This window comes from Lepus europaeus, chromosome 6 (assembly GCF_033115175.1).
Source record: "Lepus europaeus isolate LE1 chromosome 6, mLepTim1.pri, whole genome shotgun sequence".
NCBI lineage: Eukaryota > Metazoa > Chordata > Mammalia > Lagomorpha > Leporidae > Lepus > Lepus europaeus.
In genome coordinates this window covers 61883226-61908892 of record NC_084832.1, presented here as the reverse complement: position 1 = coordinate 61908892, position 25667 = coordinate 61883226, and the positions used below count along the sequence as shown (strand labels likewise).

Genomic DNA, 25667 nt, shown 5'->3' with positions numbered 1-25667 from the left:
TGTATGACTTTATTTCAAGTTTAAATAGAAAAAACTAAATCCTTTTATGCAAGATATATATTTTGAGGGGCTTTGGGGGATGATCATATAAGGTTTTATTTCCTGAAACTGTCCATATATTATATGTGTTTTAGGAGACTTTCTGACTGTGTTATATGCACAATCAATATTATGATCACAAAGATTTTTAAAAATTAAATGGAGCTGGCATTGTAGCATAGTGGTTAAAGCTGCCGCCCACAAAGCTGGCATCACATATAGGTGCCAGTTTGAGTCCCGGCTGCTCCACTTCTTTTACTTATTTATTTTTTAAGATTTATTTATTTATTTGAAAGTCAGAGTTACGGAGAGGCAGAGGGAGAGAGAGAGAGAGAGAGAGAGAGAGAGAGAGAGAGGTTCTCCATCCATTGGCTCACTCCCCAGAGGGCCACAATGGCCACAATGGCCGGAGCTGGGCCAATCTGAAGCCAGGAGCTTCCTCTAGGTCTCCCATGTGGGTGCAGGATTCCAAGGACTTGGGCTATCTTCTGCTGCTTTCCCAGGCCACAGCAGAAAACTGGATGGGAAGAGGAGCAGCCTCTAGACTAGACTAGAACCGGCGCCCATATGGGATGATGGCGCTTCAGGCCAGGGCTTTAACTCCTGCTCCATAGCGCCAGCCCCAATAAGGGAAATCGTTTAAAAAATAAAGATAAAAATTAACTAAGTGATCATTTTATAGATAATGAAATTAAGATCCCAAAGAGTTAAGTGGCCTTCCAGTCTTTTGGCTTTCAACCTCATGCTTTTACTTTTAGTCTTAGAGGCTTTTTCCCCTTTGTTTATTAAAAACCTGTCTTGCAGCTATTATAATTGCATGAGTTTAAATTCCACCTTGTTCCTTTGAGTTAGAATACAGGTACTACTTTCCAGATAGATTCTTTTACTGAAGGAATTTGCTGGCAAAGGGACATGGAGTGTCCTTTTGTACCTGAATTTTTAGTTTCCATTTGTAGAAGTCATGCAATACATACTTTCATAAATTAAGTAGATGCTTTGAAAGCAGATTAACTTTCTTCTTGTTTCCAGAAGGAGAAGTCTTTACCTGGGGTCATAACGCTTACAGCCAGCTGGGCAATGGGACGACGAATCATGGTTTAGTGCCCTGTCAGATCTCCACCAACCTGTCCAACAAGCAAGTCATTGAAGTTGCCTGTGGGTCTTACCATTCTCTGGTGCTAACATCTGATGGGGAGGTGAGCGCAGTCAGCAGAAAGCCCACTGACTTCATTCCAGTAAGATACTAGTGATTGATACTGCAGTCCCGGAAGTACAGTCATTTGATTAAAATAACTACCTCCTTCAATGTCAGCCTTATTCATGGTAGCAATTCATAGTCATGGTGTTTATATTTTTTATATTGACCTGTATGTGGTGAGGAGCTTTATAACTATAAATTTTTAAATTTCTTTTTTGCTATAGTGGAGTTATCTAAAAATGAAAGTGAAAATCCACAAATGCTGGCGAATACGGTTGAATCCAAGTAAATATTTTTGTAAGTGGTGCTGATATTTAACAGTGTAGGTAACACCAATAATCTGACTTTATAAAATGCATTGTGTAAGGATGGGTTTTATGACAGTGTTTCTGCCTGTGCTGTGTGTCTGTGGAGCACTTTGAGAGAAGAGATGAGGTGCTGTAAGTACCGGTCATTGTCCACTTGAGACATTTTATCAATTCATGTCGGTCATTATTAATCTTTTCTTTTCAATAGGTATTTGCCTGGGGTTATAATAACTCGGGGCAGGTGGGATCTGGTCCAACAGCCAACCAGCCCATCCCTCGGAGAGTCACTGGCTGCTTACAGAACAAAGTCGTTGTGAACATAGCGTGTGGGCAGATGTGCTCAATGGCAGTCGTGGACACTGGGGAGGTAGGAAAGTTATTTCCTATTTTGTTCAGAAATCCTGTGTGCCATTTTAGTGTCTGTCTTGGCCATTTGAATGCCACAGACTGGGTAGTGTATAAGGAATAAAGACGTATGCAGCTCATGGTTTGGAGGCTGGAAGATCCAGGGTCAAGGAGTTACATCTGGGAAGTAACTTGCAGTGTTCCAAGGTATTGGGGAAGGTGTGGTAAGGAGCGTTCACTTTTGTAACAAAGCTACTTCCTGGATAACCCAGGGACTCATTAATCGCTGAATGCAGGGAGACCAGTCACCTCCCAAAGTCCCCACCTCCAGATATTGTGAGCATATGACTTTAAAGATGAAGATTCTAGCACACGAGCTCTGGGGACAGACATTCAAACCATAGCAGTGTCATATGGGTAAGGTGTGCTGTTGGCCATTGATGCACACTGAGTTTCTTGTTTTCTCTCAGGTCTACGTCTGGGGCTACAATGGAAATGGGCAGCTTGGACTTGGCAGTGGTGGCAACCAGCCCACGCCCTGTAGAGTAGCCGCTTTGCAAGGCATTCGAGTTCAGCGGGTATGTCCACTGTCGGTCCCTGTGTGCGGAGAGGCAAAGATCCTAATGTATTAAAGATGCAGTTTTCTTAGCAGGGTGAAAAGTGTAGCTGCTTGGATATCCTCCTTGAAGCAGAGGTTAAAGCTGCTTTTCCCCGGAGTAGTTGTACCTCTTCATCAGAAAGTTTCTGTTTCTAGAGCACTCTCACAGCCAGCTTTTGGGAATGGGAAGTGTTGCAGCTTTTTCTGAGGAACTTTTGGCAGTGTGTAGCAAGAGCCTTAAAAATCTTCCATGACCTTTGACTTAGAACCAAAGAGAAAGCGAGAAAGTGTCTTACTGAATTGTTTAAGAAGATATGGCAGAAATAAAATAAGATAAAATAAAATAAAATAAAAATGGATAACTTCAATAAAAAAAGCATAGCATCATTTACTAACCATACCATAAGTTAACGATTAAATAAAGTATGCCAAATCTAGATGATGGAAATGATATTTACAAAGAATTTCAATCATACGGAAAAAGTACTATATGTCACGTTAAGTGGAAAAAAAAAAACGAGATACAGAACTGCTTGTACAGTATGGTCATTTAAAAAAAGCTAAACATATGTATCTGTCTACATATAAATAGAAAAAAAAAAAAAACTCTGAACTTGCGAGTCCAGTGCTTTTGTATTTATACTTCTCTGTATTTTCCACATTGAACATGTTCTATTCTCATAAGAAAAAATAAAATAAATATTAAAGATTGAAAGTGTCTGTTGATTGTACCAGCTCCTCCCTCCCTGAGCTGCACCGCAGCTGCTCGAGCTGGGGCTGAGCAGGCTCAGGGACCCTGTGACTTCCTGCAGTCTCATTCTGGCTACGCTTGGGGCCTGAGCTAGGCCTGGAAGGATTTTTGGTTCACTTAACGTTTGCCTCTGTGGGCGGGCAGCCTCCTTGCTCATTTTTGGTTTCACAACCTATCTAACCTAGCAGCAAAATATTTCCAGGCCTGAGTGGTTTTTTTTTTTTTTTTTTCTTCTTTCCAGGTTGCCTGTGGCTATGCACACACATTAGTATTAACAGATGAAGGCCAAGTGTACGCTTGGGGTGCAAATTCCTATGGCCAGTTGGGCACCGGCAATAAAAGTAACCAGTCCTATCCTACTCCTGTCGTTGTGGAAAAGGACAGGTAAGCTGTGCATTTTCCAAGTGACCCAATGGCCTTCAGTGACTAAAGAGGACTTGGACGTGACATAGAATCGTGGAGACTTCACAGCTAGCATTCGAGTGTTCTTTAACCAGACTATTGTATCTTCTTAGAAAGTCAGCTTTGGAATTGTTGGGCAGTTGACTGTATCCATATTACACCCATGCCCCAACAACCATTCTTTGCAAACTCCAATGCCTGAACCTCCGACCTAATACTCTGTTTTTCTTCTCTCACAGATTAGCTGTTTTCCCCCTTTTTGTTTATTTGTTGTGCATTCTTAAGGGGAAGTTAATAGCATTGAGGTCTGTCTTCTGTGGCTTAGGAAAATGAGAGGACTTGGAATGAGTATAATGCCAGCTACTTAACTATCTAGAAAATTTGCCAGTTGAAAAGGATAAGATTATTTCACTACTTTGACTCCCAAGCTGTCACTAGAGGAAGAGTAAAACTGTTAGGATGTGTAGACTTCATTTTGTGCATTGCGTATAGGGTTGTGTAAGTAGCTCCTGGATTATTCTAATACTTTTGAAAGCCTTAAAGTTCCCCAGGCATGGCCTGTGGTTGTCTTTTCCCTCATCTTTTTTTCTTTTTTTTTTTTTAATATTTGTTTATTTATTTATTCAAAAGGCAGAGCATCAGAGATAGAGGGACAGAGAGAAACAGAAAGAGAGAGATGTTTTCCATCCACCAGTGGCCACAACAGCCCAGGTTTGGTCCAGACTGAAGCCAGGAACCTGGAGCTGCATCTAGGTCTCCCCCTTGGGTGGTGGGGGCCCAAGCACTTGAGCCATCTTCCACTGCTTTCCCAGGCCATCAGTAGGAAGCTGGATCTGAAAGGGAGTAATTGAGACCCAAGCTGGTGGTCAGATATGGGATGCTAGCCTTGTAAGTGGCAGCTTGGCCTGCTGTGCCACCATGCCAGCCCCTCCCTCATCATTTCTTGGCACAGCAGCATGGACCAATAACATTTATTTATCTTTTCTTCTGTCTCTTTTAAATGACTTACTTATTTGAAAGGCAGAGAGAGAGAGAGAGAGAGATCTTCATTCTGTGGGTTCACTCTCCAAATGGCTGCAACAGCCAGGAGCCAGGACCTCCATCCAGGTGTCCCATGAGGGGGCCAGGGGCAGGGTCCAAGTACCTGGGTCCCAGGCTCACCAGCAGGGACTGGACAGGAAGTGCAGCCAGGTATTCACCACTAGTCTAATCTGAAATGTGGGTCCCAAGCGCCAGCTTAACCCACTGAACCACGATGCCAGCCCTTTCATTGTCTTTTCTTTTAAAGTAGAGTTATAATTATGATAGAAATTAATACTGCCATTCTGGTTTTTACTTGTATTTATATTTCTTTTATTCTTTTTTTATATTTGATTTAAAAGCCAATATATGGATAAATAGATCAGCTTGCACTTCAGTGCAGTTCCTTTATATTTTTCTATGCAATACGTAACAGTGAAAGTGAAAAGCCAAATTGTCCTTTTTTAACTACTACAGTTTTCATTTGAGCCTATGACCTTTGTTAGTTTTATTTAACTTACGTTGACTAGGGCTAAATAAAACTGTTTATTTCCTCCCAGAAATCTTGGAAGGAGACCCTTGGCCTTGTAGGAGTTGGGAAGAGGGGGGAGATAATGGAGGCAGGAGCTGGTGTGGCAGATGCCCGTCGTCACGTCATTTGCACAGCTTGTAAAAGTTCAGTGCTACCCTGAAAAACTGAGGACACAGTCCGGAGGCTACACAAAAGGCCTCAGGCTAGCAAATCCACTATTTCAGCTGAATCACAAGGTATTAAAGGTCCAATAAAGCAGGGCCAGTACTGTGGCTCATTGGGTAAAGCTGCTGCCCATAGTGCCAGCATGCCAAACGGGCGCTGGTTCTAGTCCTGGCTGTTCCACTTCCAATCCAGCTCCCTGCTAATGTGCCTAGGGAAGCAGCAGAAAATGTCCCAAGTTCTTGGGCCCCTGCACCCACGTGGGAGACCCAGAAGAGGCTCCTGGCTCCTGGCTTCGGATCAGCTCAGCTCCAGCCATTGTACCCATTTGGGGAGTGAGCCAGTGCATGGAAGATCTTTCTTTCTATCTTTCCCTCTCTGTAACTCTTTCAAATTAATAAGTAAATAAATATTTTATTTTTAAAAAAAGAAGATTGAGTAAAGCCAGCAGAGTTATCAGAGAGGAGCTTGGCTGCCCCTGATGGCAGACTCCGCCAGGATTGCCCAGCAGTGGCTTCCTTCACTCTGTGCACCAGCCCCTGACCAGAGCCGGCACCGGAGTCTCTGACCTGATGCCGGCGGATTGTGGGGTGTGGAGTGGGGAGAAAGGAAAGGGAGCAGAGAGGCAGAGAGTGGAAGTGATGTGAGTGCCAGCTTGCTCTGCCAGACCTGGAACGTGACCTATTGCCTTTTTGGTAGACTGCGATCTGCTTGAATTACAATTGTAAAAAATTGCAATTGTAAAAAAGAAGTGGAGCTAGCTTTGCGTGCGTGCACTTGCTGTGGTGCACGTCGACGTGATTTTGGCTGTCGGGATCCTGGATGACTGTCTTAGATGGAGGTTCCTGATCCTCTCAGTTCTCCAGGCGATGATTTCTGAGTTTGCACAGTGCCAGTCGGGCCTCCATCACTTGCATCCGGTGAGGGAGGAGCTTACTGTCCTTGCTGGGACATGTCCGCACCCCTCCCCACCTTACCCCTCCGGGCAGGAACCTTCCTACTGATGAGGGGCAGGGTTGCCTGTGGGTGGGGTGGGCCTTGTTTATCTGTTCAGAGTGGAACAGAAAAAAAAAAAAAAATCTGCCTACACTGAATTCTTGGCCCAAACAACAGAACTGTGTAAAAAATTGTCCCAGAGAGGTCTGTTTCTGACCTCTGTTTACCTAACAGTAATTTTGACAGTTAAAATGGTCGTCTTCCCTATAACGCACACAGCAGCCCTGGGTAGGTGGCTGCCCAGGGCTGGTCTCGCTTTTCAAGGTTGCAGGAGAGCAGTGACAGCGCTGGGTGTACTTCCTGAGCACACCTAGCCCGTGGCTTCCTGAGGTCCGTGGGAAACACTCTGGGCTCTGGGGCGTGGCTGCTCCACGCCTCTGACTTTGCTGTTGCTTCTCCCTCCCAAATGACCGGGGGCCTCCTTTGCTCTCCGTTCTTCCCTCCTTCTCGCTCTTTGCTTTTTCATTTCTACTTCTTCACAGCCAGCAAGCCTTGCCTGTTTTTTAAGAGCATGTAGTCCTGCTTTCCCATTCAGAGTGCCTGCAGCGCGGAGGGTGAGGCATAGCAGACATCCTGACAGTAAAGCCTTGCTCAGTGTGGAGTCACTGTCGGATGCGTGTGAGACGGGAACATTCCAGCTTCCAAATTTGCTTCGTGGTACGAGTCAGGGTTGCAAACCGACGGGACCCCCAGGCAAAGGCGTGGCTCCTTGGCAGTGGTGTTGGCCCCAAGCCTGGACCCGAAGGTTCCCTGCACACTCTCTCCCCTCTTGCTCCTGCTCCTATTGCAGCTGCTGCTGCCAGCCCTGCCCACGCCCAGCCCGCACTACCCGAGCGGGGCCAGGTGTGCCAGGTAAACCTCTCGAGGCCATACCTAGGGTCGGCCAGCATCCATGACGCCTCCTTGGCCCTCACCCCACCGGAGTGGGAAAGGGTGACCCCTTCCATGGAGCTGGAGCTGAACACCCCTGAAGGGAATGGAGGAACTGAGTTCTATCGAGTGTCCCATGCAGAGCGCTTTGCACAGGACCCTGCTGTGTTCATCAGTGACGATGTTCAGAGACTTTGTCAGGGAGAAGGGCCTCGGGCCTTGGAACGGGTCTTCCAGTGCACAGAGAGCAGGCAGAACACTTACCTGGCCTTGCCCTGTAGGTCCTTGTGAAGGGCTTTCATAGGCGGCACAGAGCACGATGGGTTGTGTTTGATGGGACATTGTGTTGTGTGCTTAGAGGGAAATAAGGCAGTGACTCAGCTTGTCAGGAACTCGTAATCTGCCTGAAAGTGTGAAGTTCACACGCCTGGAAAGAGCAGGGCAGGCCGGTGTCTATAGGCAGTGCCCCAAGAGCTCAGGGGAGGAGCCGGTGTCGTGGTGCAGTGAGCTAAGCTGCCACCTGTGACGCCCGAGTCTCACAGCTGAGCACCAGTTTGGGTCCCAGCTGCTCCACTTCTGATCCAGCTCCCAGCTATTGCACATGGGAGGCAGCAGATGATGGCTCAAGTCCTTGGGCCCCTGCTACCTACATGGGAGACCTGGATGGAGCTCTGGGCTTCTGGCTTCAGCCTGGACCAGCCCTGAGCTTTTCAGCCATTTGGGAAGTGAACCAGCAGAGAGAGATCTCTTTCTCTGTCTCTATCACTCTGCTTTCAAAACCAAACCAAACCAAACCAAACCAAACCAAACCAAACCAAAAGAGGCAGTCTCTTACCTGGAGGCTGTTTGGACAGGCATTAGGAGATGGCTTGTGAGGCAGAAAGGAGAGAACATTCCTGAATGTGGACTTCAGGACTTCGTGAGTAACCAGGTTGAGGGGCAGTGAGTACCTGTGCTGGCTGGGACAGAGCGAGCACAGAGCAGAGCGACCTGCACAGAGGGGAAGCCACACCAGGCTGCCTTCATGTCACACGTCTGGCCCTCACCCTGTGATAAGCCAGTGCGGGTTGGAAGGACTGATGAGAAGGGTGTTAGCCTGCCAGCTCTGTGCAATTTGCGGGGCGAGACGGGGGAAAGCCCAAGGCCATGTTTCAGTGTCCAGATATGGGGTCTGCCTAATCTGTGGCAGTGGCTGCTGGGACAGCCTGTGCTACCTGTTAACAGGATGTTCTGCGGGATATGGTGAGGAGGGAGAAGTCAATGATGACCTGGAAGTTTCTGAGCCGACGTCTCATCACTAAAACCAAGGGTTCACTGTTCTCTTTGAATCTGTGTGGTGGCGTATTCTCATAAAAAGTCATTATCTCTAAGTCAGCAAAACAGTGTTTTCCAACAGGAGGTGTTCTGAGAACCACTTTTCCGACTGTCGTGAACTTAGCACCAGGATCTGTTGCAGGCTGATCCTGGAAGGCTGCTCTCCTGGGCCTTGGACGGTATCCACCAGCAGCAGAGAATCCCAGCACTTCCTGTGTGCAGCCTGTGCCACTGCACCCTGAAATCGGTGTGGTTGTGGTTAAAGTATTTATTTATTCACTCTGGGTCAGGATAGCCCAAATCCTTACTGCCTTCCTAACATCAGGAAGTAACGTCTCAAGGAAAAAAAAGTTAAATCCCTCTCTTTGGTCTCTACTGTCTTCGATTGCACCTGAATTCCAAAATGTGATAGTGCGTGACTAGAGCGCTTCCGAAAACTTCATGGAAAATGCCTGCTATGAGAAAACTGTCCAAGGGTTTCCAACTTCTTTTGTATCAAAACAAACCTACCTTTTATTCTACTTTTTCCATGAATTGCTTAGAGTCCCCCCGAATTGTCCTAGGCCTGCTGGCTGGGAGCAGTAACAGATCCTCATGTGTTGCAAGAGTCTTTGAAATGTGGCTTCAGTGTAGGTAACTGGTGCCCAGGATTCTAGGAGATGAGACTAAACATCTTGTTTTATTTTCCTCTTCTCAGACATACTGTTTTCTGTAAATTAACTTTCTGGTGCTGCCCAGTTGGTGAAACAGAGGGGAAGGAGAAATCAAGTCACTTCTTCTCCTGTCTGCTGTGTCATGTGGTCTTTGCTTGTAAACCCAGGATCATCGAGATCGCAGCCTGCCACTCCACCCACACATCGGCCGCCAAGACGCAGGGCGGGCATGTGTACATGTGGGGCCAGTGCCGGGGCCAGTCGGTGATCCTCCCCCACCTCACACACTTCTCCTGCACGGACGATGTCTTCGCCTGCTTTGCCACGCCCGCCGTCTCCTGGCGCCTCCTCTCAGTGGGTGAGCTGTCACTGCGCATTTGGGGCACGGCCTGAGAACTGGGAGGAGACCTGGGTGCTCTTACTTTGGTACGAAGGACTTAGTTAGGTGCAGTGCCTTAAATCTGTTTCCCTCTAATGGGTCCTGGGAAACAAAAGTCATTGCTTAATTTCCCTACAAGTATCAGGAAGCAACATTACTATTACAAATTTTATTTGACTGCTTTTTAAATTTTACCGGTTAATTACATCTTATTTTTAGCTGGTGTATTTGCTCAGACATTCCAAAATTTCATGAGATGGTTTGGCACTTAAGAAATACACTTTTTAAAATTTTCATCTTATTTGAAAGGCAAGGTGGGATGGGGGCGGAATTTGCAGTCCACTGCTTGCAACAGGGCTGGGCTTGGTCAAAGCCAGGAGCCTGGATTTCAGTTCAGGTCTTCCAGACAATAACAGGGACCCAGGTACTTGAGTCATCATCAGCTGCCTCCCATCTGCCCTCCTTCCATTACCAGGGAAGTGAATTGGAAGCAGAGCTGGGACTTGAACCAGGCATTCTTTTTTTTTTTTTTTTTTTTTTTTTTTTTTTTTTTTTGACAGAGTAGACAGTGAGAGAGAGAAAGGTCTTTCTTCCTTTGGTTGACTCCCCAGATGGCTGCTACAGCCAGTGCTGCACTGATCTGAAGCCAGGAGCCAGGTGCTTCCTCCTGATCTCCCATGTGGGTGCAGCGGCCCAAGCACTTGGGCCATCCTCCACTGCCCTCCTGGGCCACAGCAGAGAGCTGGACTGGAAGAGGAGCAACCGGGACAGAACTGGTGCCACAACCAGGACTAGGACCCCTGGTGCCGGCGCCACAGGCGGAGGATTAGCCAAGTGAGCCGCGGTGCTGGCCAAACCAGGCATTCTTGATATGGGATGAGGGCATCCCGAGTGGTATCTTAACTGCTGTGCCAAATGCCCAGCCCGTTGTCGCATTGCCAGGTTTATAAGTAGATGTGTGTGAGGTTCTGGGATTACAGAGTTACAAATCCATATTTAGGGGCAAAAGGCATTGCTGGTCAGGTTTCTCTGAGCAGTGCTCCTGCCTGGGCTGGCAGACCCATCATGTCTGTAACTCCAGAAGCATTTGTGTCATTCTGTTAGAACCCGATGACCACCTCACTGTGGCTGAGTCACTCAAGAGGGAATTTGACAACCCGGACACCGCAGACCTGAAGTTTCTGGTTGACGGCAAATACATTTATGCGCATAAAGTCCTTCTCAAAATCAGGTAAGGAACCGTGTATCTTCAAAATGGAGAGCAGCCCATTCATTCAGAAGTCATATCCGAAGTGTCCAAGGAGCCAGGCGAGGCACCTCAGTGATTATAAAAGAATGCAAGGCATATAGTGCAGCCTGGGCAAGGACAACGTGTATGGAGCAGCAAATGATACGGGTGGTGTGTGACAGGCGCTGGCTGTGTGGTTTGGGGAATCATTCCTCCTGCCAACATTCCTTAGAGGGCTTGAAAAATGGACCCCGAGTTATGTGGGGCAGATCAGGAGCCTTGGCCAGACTCAGAGAGGCCCCCAGCTAGGTTTAGTCCAGGCTCTCTGGAGTCTAAGACTACAACTGGGCCCCGTTGCCAGAGGTGAGCAGAAAAGCAGGCTTGGTGGAAAGGCAGAGGGATTAGCGCCCTTAGAGGTGGGCGTGGGCGACCTTGGAGGGAGACATGCCCCACCCAGGCTGGGGTGTCCTTAGAGGATAAGGAGTGGAGCTTGGTGCAGGGAGGTGGGGCTTGGGGCGGGGCTGTAGTTTGTGTGCTGGTCTGCAGGAGGGTGTCATGTGTCTGGTGTGGGATGGAAAGTGAGGTTTAGCTGTAGGAGGAGTGGGTTGTCTCTCTTCAGCCATGTTGAATTAGCTCAGAGGGTGATGGAATTTAGGCCGTGCACACACTTGGGTGTTGGCGGTCCTTCGCTCCTTGGTCCCTCACTGACCCCCTGCCTGCCCCTGTCATGTCCACCTTGGCTTTAGAGAGCAGCAGCCGACACTCACTGGGTGCGTTCTGTGCTTTGAACACCGTTTTGAGGGCTTTGATGCAAGTTAACTTCCCCGCCTGGGAACTCCCAAGTCCACCTTCCTGCTAAGGGAGATCCTGGGAGCTCAGCCCAGGACAGTCACTCCGCTTAGTCAGGTGTGGGACACTGAACATTTAGAAGCCTTAAAAAAGAGAAGATCAGGCTTTTCCAGATGAACAAGGATCGGGGGTGAAGTTACCACAGATTTCAAAAGTCAGAGCTGTAGATGTTTCTTTTGTGAGCGATGAACTGCATCCATTGAAAGTGTTTGTTTGGTGAGCTCTGACACAGGCACATGCCTCTGAAACCACCACCCAGCAAGGTGCAAGACATCTCCCTCATGCCACAGCCCCAGGCATCCGCCCATCCTTCTGTCACTCTAGATTAGCTAGCATTTTCTAGTTTATGAGTTTGGAATGACACAATGTGCATTCAGTATATTGTTGTGGAACAAATAGCATTAGCCAGCCTTTCGTCGCTACAGCTAAAATACATGGCAGGAGCCACTTTGGGGGTGAAGAAGGCTTATTTCAGCTCATGGTTTTGGAGGGTCACAGTCCAAGATCAGGCAGCCCCACTGGTCTGGCGTCTGTTGAAGGTGGTGGAAGGCGGAACATGCACAGGGGAGGCCACCTGATGAGCCAGGAGGCAGGGAGACAGGGAACGCACCTGTGGTCTGTACTTGCAGGGCCATCAAGACTTGGCTGTGGGGCTGTACCCTAGCAACCTAATGCATCCCAATCACTACCCAAAGGCTGCACCTTCAGACACCGTAATTGCATTAAATCCCCACCCTTTTCGTTGTTTAAGCTTCTGCATGAGTTGGGAAGCCAAACTGTGTCCAACCTGCGGTACAGATATTTAATTTGTACTTCAGTGACTGGCAAACTGAGTCTCGTGTTCTGTGCGGCAGGGTCAAGCTGTGCAAATTTGTTCGCTCTCTTGCACATAAACCTTCATAAATGAAAACCGGGGAATGGGTTAGCTGTAACCCAGGACTAGAAACTGGTGACTTAAACAACAGAAATGTATTCGCCCACAGTTGTAGAAGCCACAGTCCAGGGTCAGGTTGTCAGCAGGACTGATTTCTTCCGAGGGCCATGACAGAGAGCTCATTGCACGCCTCTCCCCTCACCTCCGGGGGCTCCTGGCATCTGTCATTCCTTGGCTGTGGTAACACAGCTCCGGTGTCCCCATGGCATTTTCGCTGTGTGCCTGTCTGTGACTGAGTTTCCCCTTTTTATAAGGACACCCGTCATACTGAGGTCAGTGAGGGCCACCCTAATGGCTTCACTGTAACTCAGTTCCCTTTTTGTAAGGAGCCTGTTTCCAAACAAGGCTATGTCCTGAGGCACTGTGGTTAGGACTGCAGCTTGGGAATTTTTAGGGTACCCAATTCAACCCATAACAGAGGGTGAAGCAATAAAATTACTCAGATTTAGAAAAAACAAGTCCATCCAGTTTGTATCAGTGCCGATCAATGAGTGTGACGTGAGAAAGAGGCCGGGGGGTGCCCAGCACTACTGCCGCTTGCATGGCCCAAGAGGCACCTGCGGCAGCAGTGGGTTGGCAGCCCTCTTAGAAAATGATTGCTTGAGAACTTGAGGCCAGCAGTGAAAGCCAGGAGGCAAAGGGAGGTGTGAATGTGCAGCTGCCAGGGAAGGAGGCGCTCTCCAGGGAAGCCGTGTGCTTGTGCCCAGAGCCAGCACCTGACCCGCCTTTCCTTCTCCAGGTGCGAGCATTTTCGCTCTTCGCTGGAAGACTGTGAGGATGACATCATAGAGATGAGTGAATTTTCATATCCTGTTTACCGAGCCTTCCTGGAGTACCTGTACACAGATAGCATCAGCCTTTCTCCTGAGGAAGCAGTAGGTAACGGCCAAGACTCCACCAAGAGAGTGGTAAGGTTAACGGACCAGGTGGTCTCTGCAGCGCCCAGTAGGAAGTCACTGTGAAACAAGCACTTTTATTGTATGTTGAATTCAAACTCATCTCCCGTAATCGTACTTCTTACGGAGGCTGGGTTGACTAGACAAACGAGGAAGAGACAGATGAAATATCAGACCACCTACCACTGTGGCACATGACAGGAAGTGGCATGGAGGGAGGCACGGGGACAAAAGGGCAAAGGGCAAATCACAGTGCCTGCCTGCGAAGGGTCTTACGAGTGCCACCAAGTTCAAGTCATGGCCCAGATCAAGGCCACAGCCAGTTACAAAGGAAGCTGAGGAAAGTGGGCGTTTCCATGCAGCCATGACCCAGCCAGAAATTCTGTGGTTTTAGATGAAAAGCAGAGTGGTTTGAGTGTGTGTGTGTTTTGGGGTTGGGGTGGAGGAAAGTTTGTGTGTGTGTGTTGAGTGTGTTTGTGTATGTATGTTGGGATTAGGGGTGGAGGAATGTGTGTGAGTGTGTGTTGGGGTGGAGGAGTGTGTGTGTGTGGGTTGGGGTGGAGGAATGTGTGTGTGTTGAGTGTGTGTGTTGGGGTTGGGGTGGAGGAGAGAGACAGCCAGCAGTTTCTGCACAGAAGTGCTGTGATTTGCCTTTAAAAGATCAGTAACTGAGGTTCAGGTGTGAGATCATGACACCCTGGTGTAGCAGTGCAAGTGTTGGGGAGAGATCAGAAGCTGGATATATCTGAAAGATGGAGCTGATGCGATTTGTTGATGCATGGGACATGGGGTATGAGGAGAGGCTCCCCAGCCTGCAGCCACATCCTGCTCCCTGCCTCCAGCCTGCAGCCATGTCCTGAACACCCCCCCGCCCCGGCCTGCAGTCAAGGCCTGCGATCCCGCGGCCTGCAGCCACATCCTGTGACTCCCCAGCCTGCAGGCCTAGGCTCCAGCCACCCCTCCTCCCCAACCCCTGCACGTTGGCCATGTGGTCCTCCGCAGGGAGAAATCCCCACCCGTGTTGAGGGAGGGAACCTGGAGAACAGATGTTGGCTCTGCCAGTGTGGAAGCCCTTCCAGCAATCACAGATGGGGCTCCAGGGAGCCGCGGGGGTGGGATTCTGCTGGGAATGACCTCGGATCAGAATGGGAGGAGAAAATGGAGAGAGCAGATTCTCTGGGAGTTTTGCTTGAGTGTAGAGCAGAGAACTAACATGTGCCGGGCAGGTGTCCCTTTCGGGCACTGTCCCAGAGAGAGTGTGTGCTGATGGCGATGACCTGGAGAAGAAGCCACTGCTGATGGAATTGGGGTGGGGAGCAAAGTGGGAGGGGCAGCTGGAGCCACACAGACTGCTGTTTCCGTCTCAGGAAGCAGTATGAAGGATGCCCTGCTTTGTCCGTGATTTTCCACAGTGGAGCATCTGTGGAATGAGTGGGCTTAGTGTGGCCCCCTTGGGTAGAGATGAGTGGGAGTCAGCCCTGGTCCTCGCACAGCGCCCCGAGAGGGACACTCAGCCTCATGCCCCTCTAATCCCTCCCAGGGCTGAGTTCCAATTAGGGTGCTTGAAGCCGTCCCCCCAGTAAACACCTCTTTCCCCCAGGCCTGCTAGACTTGGCTACGTTTTATAGAGAAAACCGTTTGAAAAAGCTCTGCCAACAAACCATCAAGCAGGGAATCTGCGAGGAGAATGCCATCGCCCTGCTATCGGCGGCCGTGAAATATGACGCCCAGGTAAGGCAGGCCCCTCCCGCCACCCACCACCCACCACCCACCACCCACCTCTTGGCGCATCTGGCCTTGGCGGCTGCCTCACACCTAAAACAGAAACGAACTCTAGGTCAGTTAACAACTTCATGTACAAGAAAAAAAAAAAAATCACAAAAGTACTAGAAAAAATATGACTTTTTTGTGATGTTAGAGTGGGCATCAAAGGCAGAAACTGACAAGGATCAAAAAATTAAAAAAAAATTATGTCCACCCAAAACTACCACTGAGAAAATTGCAAATTAAATGATACATGGGGGGAATATTTGCAACATACAGCAAAGCAAGTTTACCATGGTGAAAAACAAAAAGAAAATAGAGCAGTTTGATGAAAATAACAATTTAAAAAACCCCAGGGAACAAATGGATCTATAAACAAATAAAAAAAATTCAATGAAAACAAGACACAGCTTTTTACCCATCAGACCAGGTAATACAGCTTTAGAAACAGCACAGGATCTGTGATGGGTGAGCTCCTAGACTCTGCCGAGCGCCACTTGTTCAGGGAGGCAGTTGGGTGGAACGTGTGTCAAAAGCCTGAAAGCCGTAATTCTTCAGCTAAGGAATTCACTAGTCAGAATTTATCTTAAGAACGTGCTCCTGGATTTGGACAAAGATTCAGCTTCAGAAATGTTCACTGTAGCAGCTGAGGGTTTGGAAAGGTGAGAAAAAGGCACTGTGAAGGGGATCGTTGAAAACTATTAATGACGCAACCTTTCCAGGTTGGTCATGTGCCAGGCTGGGATCCTGTTAGCTTTTTTTAGAAAAGTAGAAAGAACTGAACAAAAAAACCTGAGGGCTGTGATCCACGGCTGTTATTGGATGATAGGATTGTGGATGATTATTTTTTCCTTCTCTTTGCTTGTTTTTCTGTATTTCCACATTGAGTATGTGTTGTTATGATATTGAAGAAAGGAAAGAAAATATGTCTGAGAGCTGGATCTCAAGGATACAGGCCAGAACTTCTCAAGTCGATTTCCTTTTGGTGTAAGGATATCCTCTCCTTTGCTCAAAAACAGGGACATTTTAGTAAAACAGAAAAAAAGTTATAACTGGTTTTCTGCTTATGTAGACACTATTATGCTTATTAAAGAGAATTTGGAAAATACAAAAAAGTGAGAGGAAGGAAATGACTCATCAACCAGAGAACATGACGACTCTCAGACAGCAACTTCTGATTTATTTTCTGTCACATTCTGCACAAGGGTCCTTCAGAAAGTTTGTTGGGAAAAAAATTCACGTTTTGAAAAAATTATACTTGAATTTCCAAGTTTTGGGCACCAAAATAAACATTTTAATTCCATTTTCTGTGAACCTTTTGAAGTACACTCGTATCTATCTAAATATATGAAGGCTGGGGCTGGCACTGTAGTGTACTAGGTTAAGCATCTTGCCTGTGGTGCCAGCATCCCATATGGGTGTTGGTTTGAGTCCCAGCTGCTCCACTTCTGATCCGGCTCCCTGCTAATGGCCTGGGAAAGCAGTGGAAGATGGTTCAAGTGCTTGGGACCTGGAGGAAGCTCCTGGCTCCTGCATTTGGAATGGTCCAGGTCTAGCCATTGCGGCCATTTGGAGAGTGAACCAGTGGATGGAAGACCTTTCTCTTTGTCTCTCCCTCTCTCTCTTTGTAACGCTGCCTCTCAAGTAAATAAATTAATCTTTAAAAAAAAAAATACTTGAAGGCTAGATCTTTTTAATGTAACATAGAAGAAAAAATCTTACTCATCTTGAGACATTGATGGCTAAGAGCCCAGTGAATGCTTGTCATACATCAAGGAAATAATATATTGGGCACTTAGGGCATGCAAAATGCCTCCTGGCCAAACAAGATGCAGGCGCTTTTCCTGGAGTTTGCTCTTTCAGTCATGGTGATGATACTGATCTCTGGGGCGGGCTGGTGACTCAGCGCTGTCATGAGAGCCAGGCTGTATTTCTAAGACTCTTCATATGCCCTATTGATGTGGATTTCCTGGATAGTCACCTTCCAACCCTCTGTTTTCTAGGAAGCTCGCTCCTTGAGAAATGGCTTTGTTTTATTTATTTATATTTTTTAGACAGGCAGAGTGGATAGTGAGAGAGAGAGAGAGAGACAGAGAGAAAGGTCTTCCTTTTTGCCGTTGGTTCACCCTCCAATGGCTGCCACGGCCAGCGCATTGTGCTGATCCGAAGCCAGGAGCCAGGTGCTTCTCCTGGTCTCCCATGTGGGTGCAGGGCCCAAGTACTTGGGCCATCCTCCACTGCCTTCCCGGGCCACAGCAGAGAGCTGGCCTGGAAGAGGGGCAACCGGGATAGAATCCGGCGCCCCGACCAGGACTAGAACCCGGTGTGCTGGCGCCACAAGGTGGAGGATTAGCCTGTTGAGCCACGGCACCAGCCATGAAATGGCTTTGTTTTGCTCACACTGTATCTCTGGTGCCCGGCGTAGTGCCTGACACACAGGAGGTCCTCGTTAAGTATTTGTGCAGTGTGCGTTCTGCTTTGCCTATAGAGATGTTCTATTTCACTGCAGCCTGTCTAGCTAATTCCCGTACCCTGAAGCAGTGTGACAGACTACAAGTAAATACACTGCATGCAAACTCAGTGTCACGTTGTTAGAAAGAACAGTGTATTTGACTTAGCTGACTCTTACAGCCCAGCGCGGACTTGAAGAATGTGAAGACTAGCAAACTATAGTCCTTCCTGCTGGACTGCCATTTAGCACATACTCAGTATGGGTCAGGCAGTAGTCGAAGCCCGGCTCATGTCTCATTTACTCTTTAGAACAGCCTTTAAAAATAAAGGCATTATTATTTTTATTCCCAATTTACACAGGAAGAAACTGAAGCATGGGGAGCGTAAGTCAATTCTTAGTAAGCTAGTACAGTGCAAAACTGGAACGCAATCCCAGATTGGACAAATTTAACATTTACGTGTTGCACTGCAATTTTCCCTCGTCCCTTTTATTCGAGCCTGCAGTGTTTATTGATACCACAGATGTTTACTGAGTGCCTGCTGTGTGGCTGGCACTGTTCTTAGGCACAAGGGGCTCTGCAGGTGAACAAAGCTGACCAGAACTCTGCCCTTGCGGAACTTCCTGGTGCAGGAGATGGGCGTTAAGTAAGTGAGGACAATGTATAGTGCGTCAGAAGGTCGTAACTGACACAGAAAGACGTCAGCCAGGGACAAGGGCTTGGGAGTGCCGGGCTGAGAGTGAAGTGTCAGTTTAAAATAGGGTGGGCACTGGGCAGGTGAGCTGAGCAGCGACTTGAAGGAGCTGCAGGCGGAGCGTTAGAGAGCAAGCTCCTAGCGGATGGATGGAGTGAGCGGGAAGGTCGCAGGTCACACCATGTGGGCGGTGTGTGGAGAGAGGCAGGGTCTGTGGGCCCAGAAAGCACCGTCAGAATCTGAGCCCTCCTCTGGGCGAGCTGGGGGAGGGGCTGGAGAGGAAAAGACCCTCTGTGAGCCACAGGGTAGGGGTCTGTAACCATAGCCCCGCAGTGTGGAGAAGCCTGCGGGCAGGGATAGTGGCCGGCGCAATGCGTGGCCCAGCACGTGCTCACGGTGCGTGGGCCTTGGTTATTAGCTGCGGCGATGGTGAAAAGTGGTTGGCTTTTGAGTGTGTTTTGAAGGCAGAGACGAGAGAATTTGCTGCTGGATTAGATGTGGGGGAGGGGTAAGGGAGAAAAAGAAAGAAAACTAAGATGATTTCCAAGGTTTCTGGCCTGACCAGAAGAAAGGATGAAGTTGTCATTTATTGAGATACAGAAGACTGGGAGGGAGCAGGATTTTGGGGGGAGTAGTGGGAGTTTTTTTCTTTCTTTCTATTAAGATTTATTTATTTATTTGAAAGGCAGAGTTACAGAGACAGGAGAGACAGACAAAGGTCTTCCATTTGCTGGTTCACTCCCCAAATGGCCACAATGGCCAGACCTGGGCCTGTCCTAAGCCAGGAGCCAGGAGCTTCATCTGGGTCTCCCACATGGGTGTGGGGACCCAAGCACTTGAGCCATCCTTTGTTGCTTTCCCAGGTGCATGAGCGGCTGGGACTTAAACCAGTGCCAATATGGGATGGCAGTTTTCCAAGTGGTGCCTTAGCCTTTGATGCCAGCCCCTGAGGCTCGCTTCTGAGTACTGTTTCCACGGTGAACTGGGGAAAGGCAATAGCTTAGCAATGAGGCTGAGAGAGGAGGTGCAGGGCTTAAGGAGAGACAGTATGAGTCACCCAGGAACTATGCCTGAATCACAGGACAGAACCGAGGGCCCCATGACAAAGATGAAGCTGTGTGTAGTACCAGCATTTCAAGTAGGTTATATGCCCTAACCCTAACCCTAACCCTGATGGAAAACACCAGGGCTTTGTTGGGTATGGACAGAATTTCCTTATTACCAGTACCACCCTGTGCCAATTTATTGAGTCCTTGGAATCTCAGGAACTCTTTCCAAGTCCTGTCCTTGCTTAAGTATGGTGAGAAATTTCCATCCTAGAAGTAAAGGAGAGTAGGTGCAAGTGATTGTCTCTCGGGGCTTGTTGCTCTCCCATTAACTAGCAGTTCTGTGGATGCTGTCTGGATCTGGGAGGCCTCGGATGCACATCACTGAAATGCGTGTATTATACTCTAGTTCTAGCTGAGTAGTGGAGCTACGTGCCTGTGTAATTCAGCCGAGGAGTGGGTATCTGGCGTGCTTCATTGTCATGTGCTGTAGGCACGAATGGCATTGCTAAGGTGCAAACAAGTACATCACTGCCGGTGGCCATCGGGCTCCTCAATGTGTATGTGAGATCAAGGGCATGTGTGAACTTTAGCTGCCTCACCACGGAGGGCTTCCCTGAGTGCCCTTGCCAGCCTGCCCCGCTGTGTTCAGCTTTGCCTCCTGGGGTTTGTTTCTTCTCCTGTAAGGAAATGCACTGTGGCTTTGTGTGTACATTGGCATGGCAGTTGGTACTGCTAATGTTTCCTTTGATTTTTTTTGCCTTCAGCATTTGCTGTAATTTTTGCGTCCAAAGAAGAAAAGACCGTAGAGTATGTTGCGCATATGTATGCTTGGAAGTGACTTGGGAGCTTTATTTTTTTATGAATTGCTTTAGTGCCGTAGAGGGGGAATCTTTCAAAGTTGTCACCACCTGGCGGCACCTGGTGTTGGGTCAGATGGCACCGCAGCCCAGGGTCCAAGGCAGCTTGGAGGTCCTGTCCTGCCTGGCAGGTGGCCGCACCTTCCCAGGACCATAAGAGTACTGGGTTGCCTTCACACTGGTTTCCAAGTTTACAGCTTTTCACCATTTTATTTGAACGACAGAGATCTCTCATCCACTGGTTTACTCCCCAAATGCCTGCAACAGCCGGGGCTGGGCCAGGCCGTTAGCAGGAAGCTGGATTGGAGTGTTAGGGCGGGGACTGGAACCCAGGCACCCTGATGAGGGATGTGGTCGTCCCAGCTGGTTTCTTAACCGCTGCACCAGGTGCCTGCCCCCACCTTTACAGTTCTAATCAGGGGAATGACTCCAGGGTGCTTCACGATATTCCCAGAGCTGTGCAAGGCCTGCCACGCCTGCAGGGCAGTTAAGACTAATGCAGATGTGTGGTGGGATGAAATCCACCTGTCCGGCATGCATCTTCCTGCCTGGGGAGGACAAAGGGCATCACTGTTGGTTATGGCTCACCCTTTCCACCAGGTCTGTGGTTAGAAACAGTTCAAGCTCCCAGGGGAATAAAAGGAGGGGTGCGGTGATTTTAACCCATATTGGAGGTGAAATGAGTAAGTTAAAGTAGTGTCTGCGGAAAAAGGCACTGGAGGATTCATGTCCCTGGGAGGGAGCAGTCAGCTTGTTTGCCTTCCTTGGGGAGGAGGAACTTGAACGCTGTTCTCTGTGTTATTTAAATTTTTACAGCATAGATTCATAACAGGTTTATGGTTTTTATAACTGTCCTGTAGGTTTACCATACGGACATTTCCTCCTCTGGGCTGTCCGTCCTTTCTCTGCTTGTTCTAGGAATTCTCATGCCAGCTTGCGCTGCAGCAGGAAATGCGAGTTTGTTAAAGCGCCTCTGTTGTTTCTAGGACTTAGAAGACTTCTGCTTCAGGTTTTGCATCAACCACCTGACTGTAGTAACGCAAACTTCAGGCTTTGCCGAGATGGACCACGATCTCCTAAAGAACTTTATCAGCAAAGCAAGCAGAGTAGGAGCCTTCAAAAACTGATGCCGCTGCAGGCAAGGGAGGGGCTTCGCTGCAAAAGCTGGAGAGCACTCATTTCTGTCCCATCAGTAGTTACCTACAGTGAGCTGCGTTCAGCTGAATGGTTACGTTCCGTCCGAAGAAAGATGGTGTCAGTCTTTTCCATCGGCCTAAATCCAGCGTTTACATAGAAAGCATCAAATGCTCTGGTCAAATATGACCATGCTCAAGGAAAGAATGGAAGTGTTTTTATCTCTACCTTTTCCTCTTTTCAGTCACATAAGTTGGGTGCCCTTGGTACATTGTTCTCAGCATGATATTGTGGACAAGGTTCCCCTCTTCAGCCGGCTGATGTCACAAAGATAGCTTGACAAGCAATGCTGTCCCTACCACATTTTCAGAATCCAGCACAGTGCCTTGCATAGAGTAGGCACTCAATGAATTTATTATAAATCCTACGTCTTGTCTGGGAATAGCTTCGTGGAATACTGGATAGAGCAATGACTTGCATAAAATCAAGTTAAAACAGGCTGTAATGACTGAGAAGTAGTGGCTAACTTAGAATGTTAATTAGAATTCACGAAAGGCCTTAGCACTTAAATTTTTAAGAGGCCCAAGGGCTAATTTTAATTTTCTGTTTACTCTGAGTCATTAATTTCTCATATGGACTACTGAGTATGGAATATTATCTTTGAATGAATATGATTTCTGAGCTCTTCTGCCTTACATAATTATAGTAAGTCCTTTGCTGTTCTCTGTGTTGAGAGATTTGCCTCCATAAATAAAAATGATTGTGTTTTTCCTATAGTTGATTTTTATTATGTCACCATACATGAGTCTGTACACCTGGCACTAGTATAAAGTACTGGTTGAAAAGGAACTGATACTTTCATTTCATGGATGGCATTAATGAGATAAATTTCTACTTTTTAGATCAAAACCAATTTGCTCAACAACAAAAGAGAAACTGGAACAAGAGGTAGCATCATATTCTTCTATTATGTGTCTCATAATGTGGTATTATGTAAAGAAAACCCTTTTGGAATTAAAAACCTTGTTCTGATAAACTATTTGATAATAAAGTGCTTATTTACAGATAACAGAACACATGTGTAATTGTTTTATTCTTAAGAGGCAACAGAATTAAAATAGCAAACTCCTATCTCTTAGAAGTGTAGAGATCCATGTCATGTACTATACACTTTTTTTTTCTAAGCAGTTGTTCAGGTAAGGTCTCTAGAGCAAAGTATGTCCTAAAACAGAGCCTCAGTGCTATTCACCTCATTGCCTTTGCTGCTCTTTATTGGTGAGGCGAGGTCACTTTTTGGGGGAAGGCTTTCTGTTTTAGAGTATTTTTGGTTCACGGCAAAATTGGGAGGACAGTACAGAGCTTTCCCGTCTCCCCCCACTCCTGCCACGTGTATAGCCTCTCCCACTGGCCACACCCCCACCCCAGTGGTGCATTAATGACATGTGATGCATCATTATCCCTCCGAGCCCATGTTTACATCAGGGCTCACTCTTGGTGCTGTACATTCTCGGGGTTTGGACAAATGGAGACTGGCACAGCCCACCAGTGTCGAATCATGCAGCAGAGCTTCCCTGTGCTCCACCTGGTCACCCTCCCTCCCTCCCTGGCACTCACAGTAGTCTTAAGTCTCCACAGTTCAACCTTTTCCAGAATGTGACATGAGTGGGGGCATAGACTCTGCAGCCTTTGCAGATCACCATCTTTCTCTTGGTAGTGTGCACTTAACCATGACCCTCCGTGGTTTTATAGCTCATTTCCTTCCAGTGCAAAACATTACTCCCTTGTCTGGCTATATCACAGTTCATCCATTCACCTACTAAAAGAGATCTTGGTGGCTTCTGAGTTTTGACAATCATGAATGGAGTTGCTGTAAACATCTACGTACAGATTTCTGTGTGGACTGGGCTATGTTCCAAGGAACATGATTGCAGGCTCATGTGGTAAGAATAACGTTTAATTTTCTAACTGCATTAACAGAGTAGTCCCATTTTGCATTCCCACCAGCAGGGAGTGCGTTACAGTGTGCCCATGTCCTCATCAGCATTTGGTGTGTCTTCCAGATTTTGCCATCCCAATAAAGTGTGTGGAAGTATCTTACTGTTTTAGTTTCCATTTCCCTGATGACACAGGGTATGGAGCATCTTTTCCTAAGTTTATTTGCCATCTGTGTATCTTCTTTGTTGAAGTCTCTATTCAGGTGTGTAGACCATCAAAAAAAAAAAAAAAAAATTGAGAGAGAGCGCTCCCATCTGCCTGTTCACTCCTTGTATGCCTAAAATGGCTGGGCTGAGTCTGAAGCCTGGAGCTGGGAATGCAATCCAGGTCTCCCACATGAGCAGAAGGAATCCAATTACTTGCCATCATCTGCATTAGCAAGAAGCTGGATTCCAGAACCAGAGCCGAGAACTGAACCCAGGTGTCCTGACAGCTAAGTTAAACACCTGATGCCATTTAGCACATTTGAAAATCAGGCCATTTTCTTACTCTTTTAAGAGTTCTTTGTATCTTTTGGATAACAGTCTTTTATCAGATGTGCCTTTTGCAAATATTTTCTCCCAGGCTGTGGCTTGTTTTTTCAGTCTCTCAATGAGGTCACTCTGACTCCTTAGTGGGTTTTTTTTTCTTTTTTTTTTGACAAATTGCTTATCCATTTTCTACAGGCCCTATATCTAGTAGAGGCAAAGCAGTCTGGATGCCTCCAGTTCTAAATCACAGTCTTATTTTTGAAACTGTATATTCTTATTCATTTCTTCGTTATTTTAAAAGCCAGCTATGTACCTTTTTCCCTCCCATTTACGGATTACTAGACTTCCTAGTTTGTTCAGCAGAGAAACACTCAGACATGAGAAGTGCCAGTCGCTGCCAGTTCTGACACTTAGACCCCCACAGAACTTTTCTGGGATCTTTTTTCTTCGACTTCCTATGCTAGCTGTCACTCACGGGGCTTTCATAGCTTCCCAGTGTCTTCCCAAGCCTTGCCTCTTTGTGACAGGCTCTTTTGAAACTCCTCAGTGCTCTTTCCTGGTAGGAATCCCCTTCATGTGAAACTCAGAATCATCATAGGACAGGTTTTCTTAGTATGAAGAGTGAACTGCCCTTTACCAAACTCCACCATGGGTCAACAGCCATGAGAAGGCAAGTCAGTCCTCTGGCTTTTAATCCAGATTTTTTTCTTTAAGCTGTATTACGTTTAGGTTTACCCTGTTATATCTCTCAGTGCTTCTTAGCTCTGAGCTCAACCGAATAATCTATGGGGCTTTTACAGAATATAGATTTGAGGATTGTAATTCAGTATACAGATTGAGTGGCCCTTGTCCAAAATGCTTGGGATCAGAAGTGTTTCAGGTTTGTGAAATTTTTGGATTTTGGAGTATTTGTATATACCTCATGAGGTATCTTTAGGATGAGACCGAAGTCTAAACACGAAATTCATTTATATTTCACATCAAGCTATCTGCGTAGCCTGAAGTGAATTCTATGTCATATTTATGGTGCATCTGCATTTTGACTGTGACCCATCACTTGAGGTCAGGTGTGGAATTTTCCACTCATGGTATTATGTCAGAGCTAAAAAAGTTTCACATTTTCATAAGAGGAATGTGCAATGTGTATTTAAAAAGTTCTGCAAGTAATTCTGATGTTCAGCCAAGAACCAGATTCAGTGGTTTAGCCCTAAAACCTGTGACTCCAAACCATAAGGAAGAGTTAATTTTAGACCGGTTTGAGAGATGACACATCAATCTGAAAATGCATGCTTTCTCTCTGGACTTTGAGGCTGGGCTTGCCATTGACACGGCCATGGGAAGGGCAAAACTTCACTTCCTGCTAAAAGATGAGTGGCGAACCCTTGAAAACCGTTGATCAGTGACCTGTCAGAGCAGAGATCCTTGTTCCTAATGGCACCACCTCAGAAATGAATGGATCCTTTTACACAAGTTTATCTTAGATTTTCTAAAGTTCTGTTGCCTCTTTTGTTTGCATAAGGAAGTTTAGTGTTTCCAGTACAATTTGATTCTAATGTACAAGAGAATGTTAAGGAATTTACAGGAGCGAAGCAGTGTCTTCATCGCCTGAGAGAGGCTCTTGAGGATGCCCTTTACTTTGTTTTAAAATGCCAATGTTCTGCACCATAACTCGGAGAATTTATTTGAAGGCAGAATTCTGCTGTTTTTTTTTTTTTCCCTGAAAGATTTATTTGTTTGAAAAGCAAGTTACAGAGAGAGAGAGAGAAATTAGAGAATCTTC

The 25667-nt window shown here is 47.1% G+C and overlaps 1 protein-coding gene across 14 annotated transcripts in view; it reads left to right on the top strand.

Moving 5' to 3' along the window:
• RCBTB2 (RCC1 and BTB domain containing protein 2) overlaps positions 1 to 22496 on the top strand; it is a 44059-nt gene extending 21563 nt beyond the window's left edge. For all 14 annotated transcript variants that reach the window (XM_062194203.1, XM_062194205.1, XM_062194202.1 and 11 more), the window contains 9 exons: positions 1069 to 1235; positions 1754 to 1912; positions 2361 to 2468; positions 3481 to 3623; positions 9356 to 9546; positions 10672 to 10798; positions 13318 to 13457; positions 15075 to 15205; positions 21275 to 22496. In XM_062194203.1, coding sequence (XP_062050187.1) covers positions 1069 to 1235; positions 1754 to 1912; positions 2361 to 2468; positions 3481 to 3623; positions 9356 to 9546; positions 10672 to 10798; positions 13318 to 13457; positions 15075 to 15205; positions 21275 to 21415 — 1307 coding nt within the window. In that variant the 3' untranslated portion in view covers positions 21416 to 22496. The remainder of the gene's footprint in view (positions 1 to 1068; positions 1236 to 1753; positions 1913 to 2360; positions 2469 to 3480; positions 3624 to 9355; positions 9547 to 10671; positions 10799 to 13317; positions 13458 to 15074; positions 15206 to 21274) is intronic.
• Positions 22497 to 25667: the final 3171 nt, after the last annotated feature.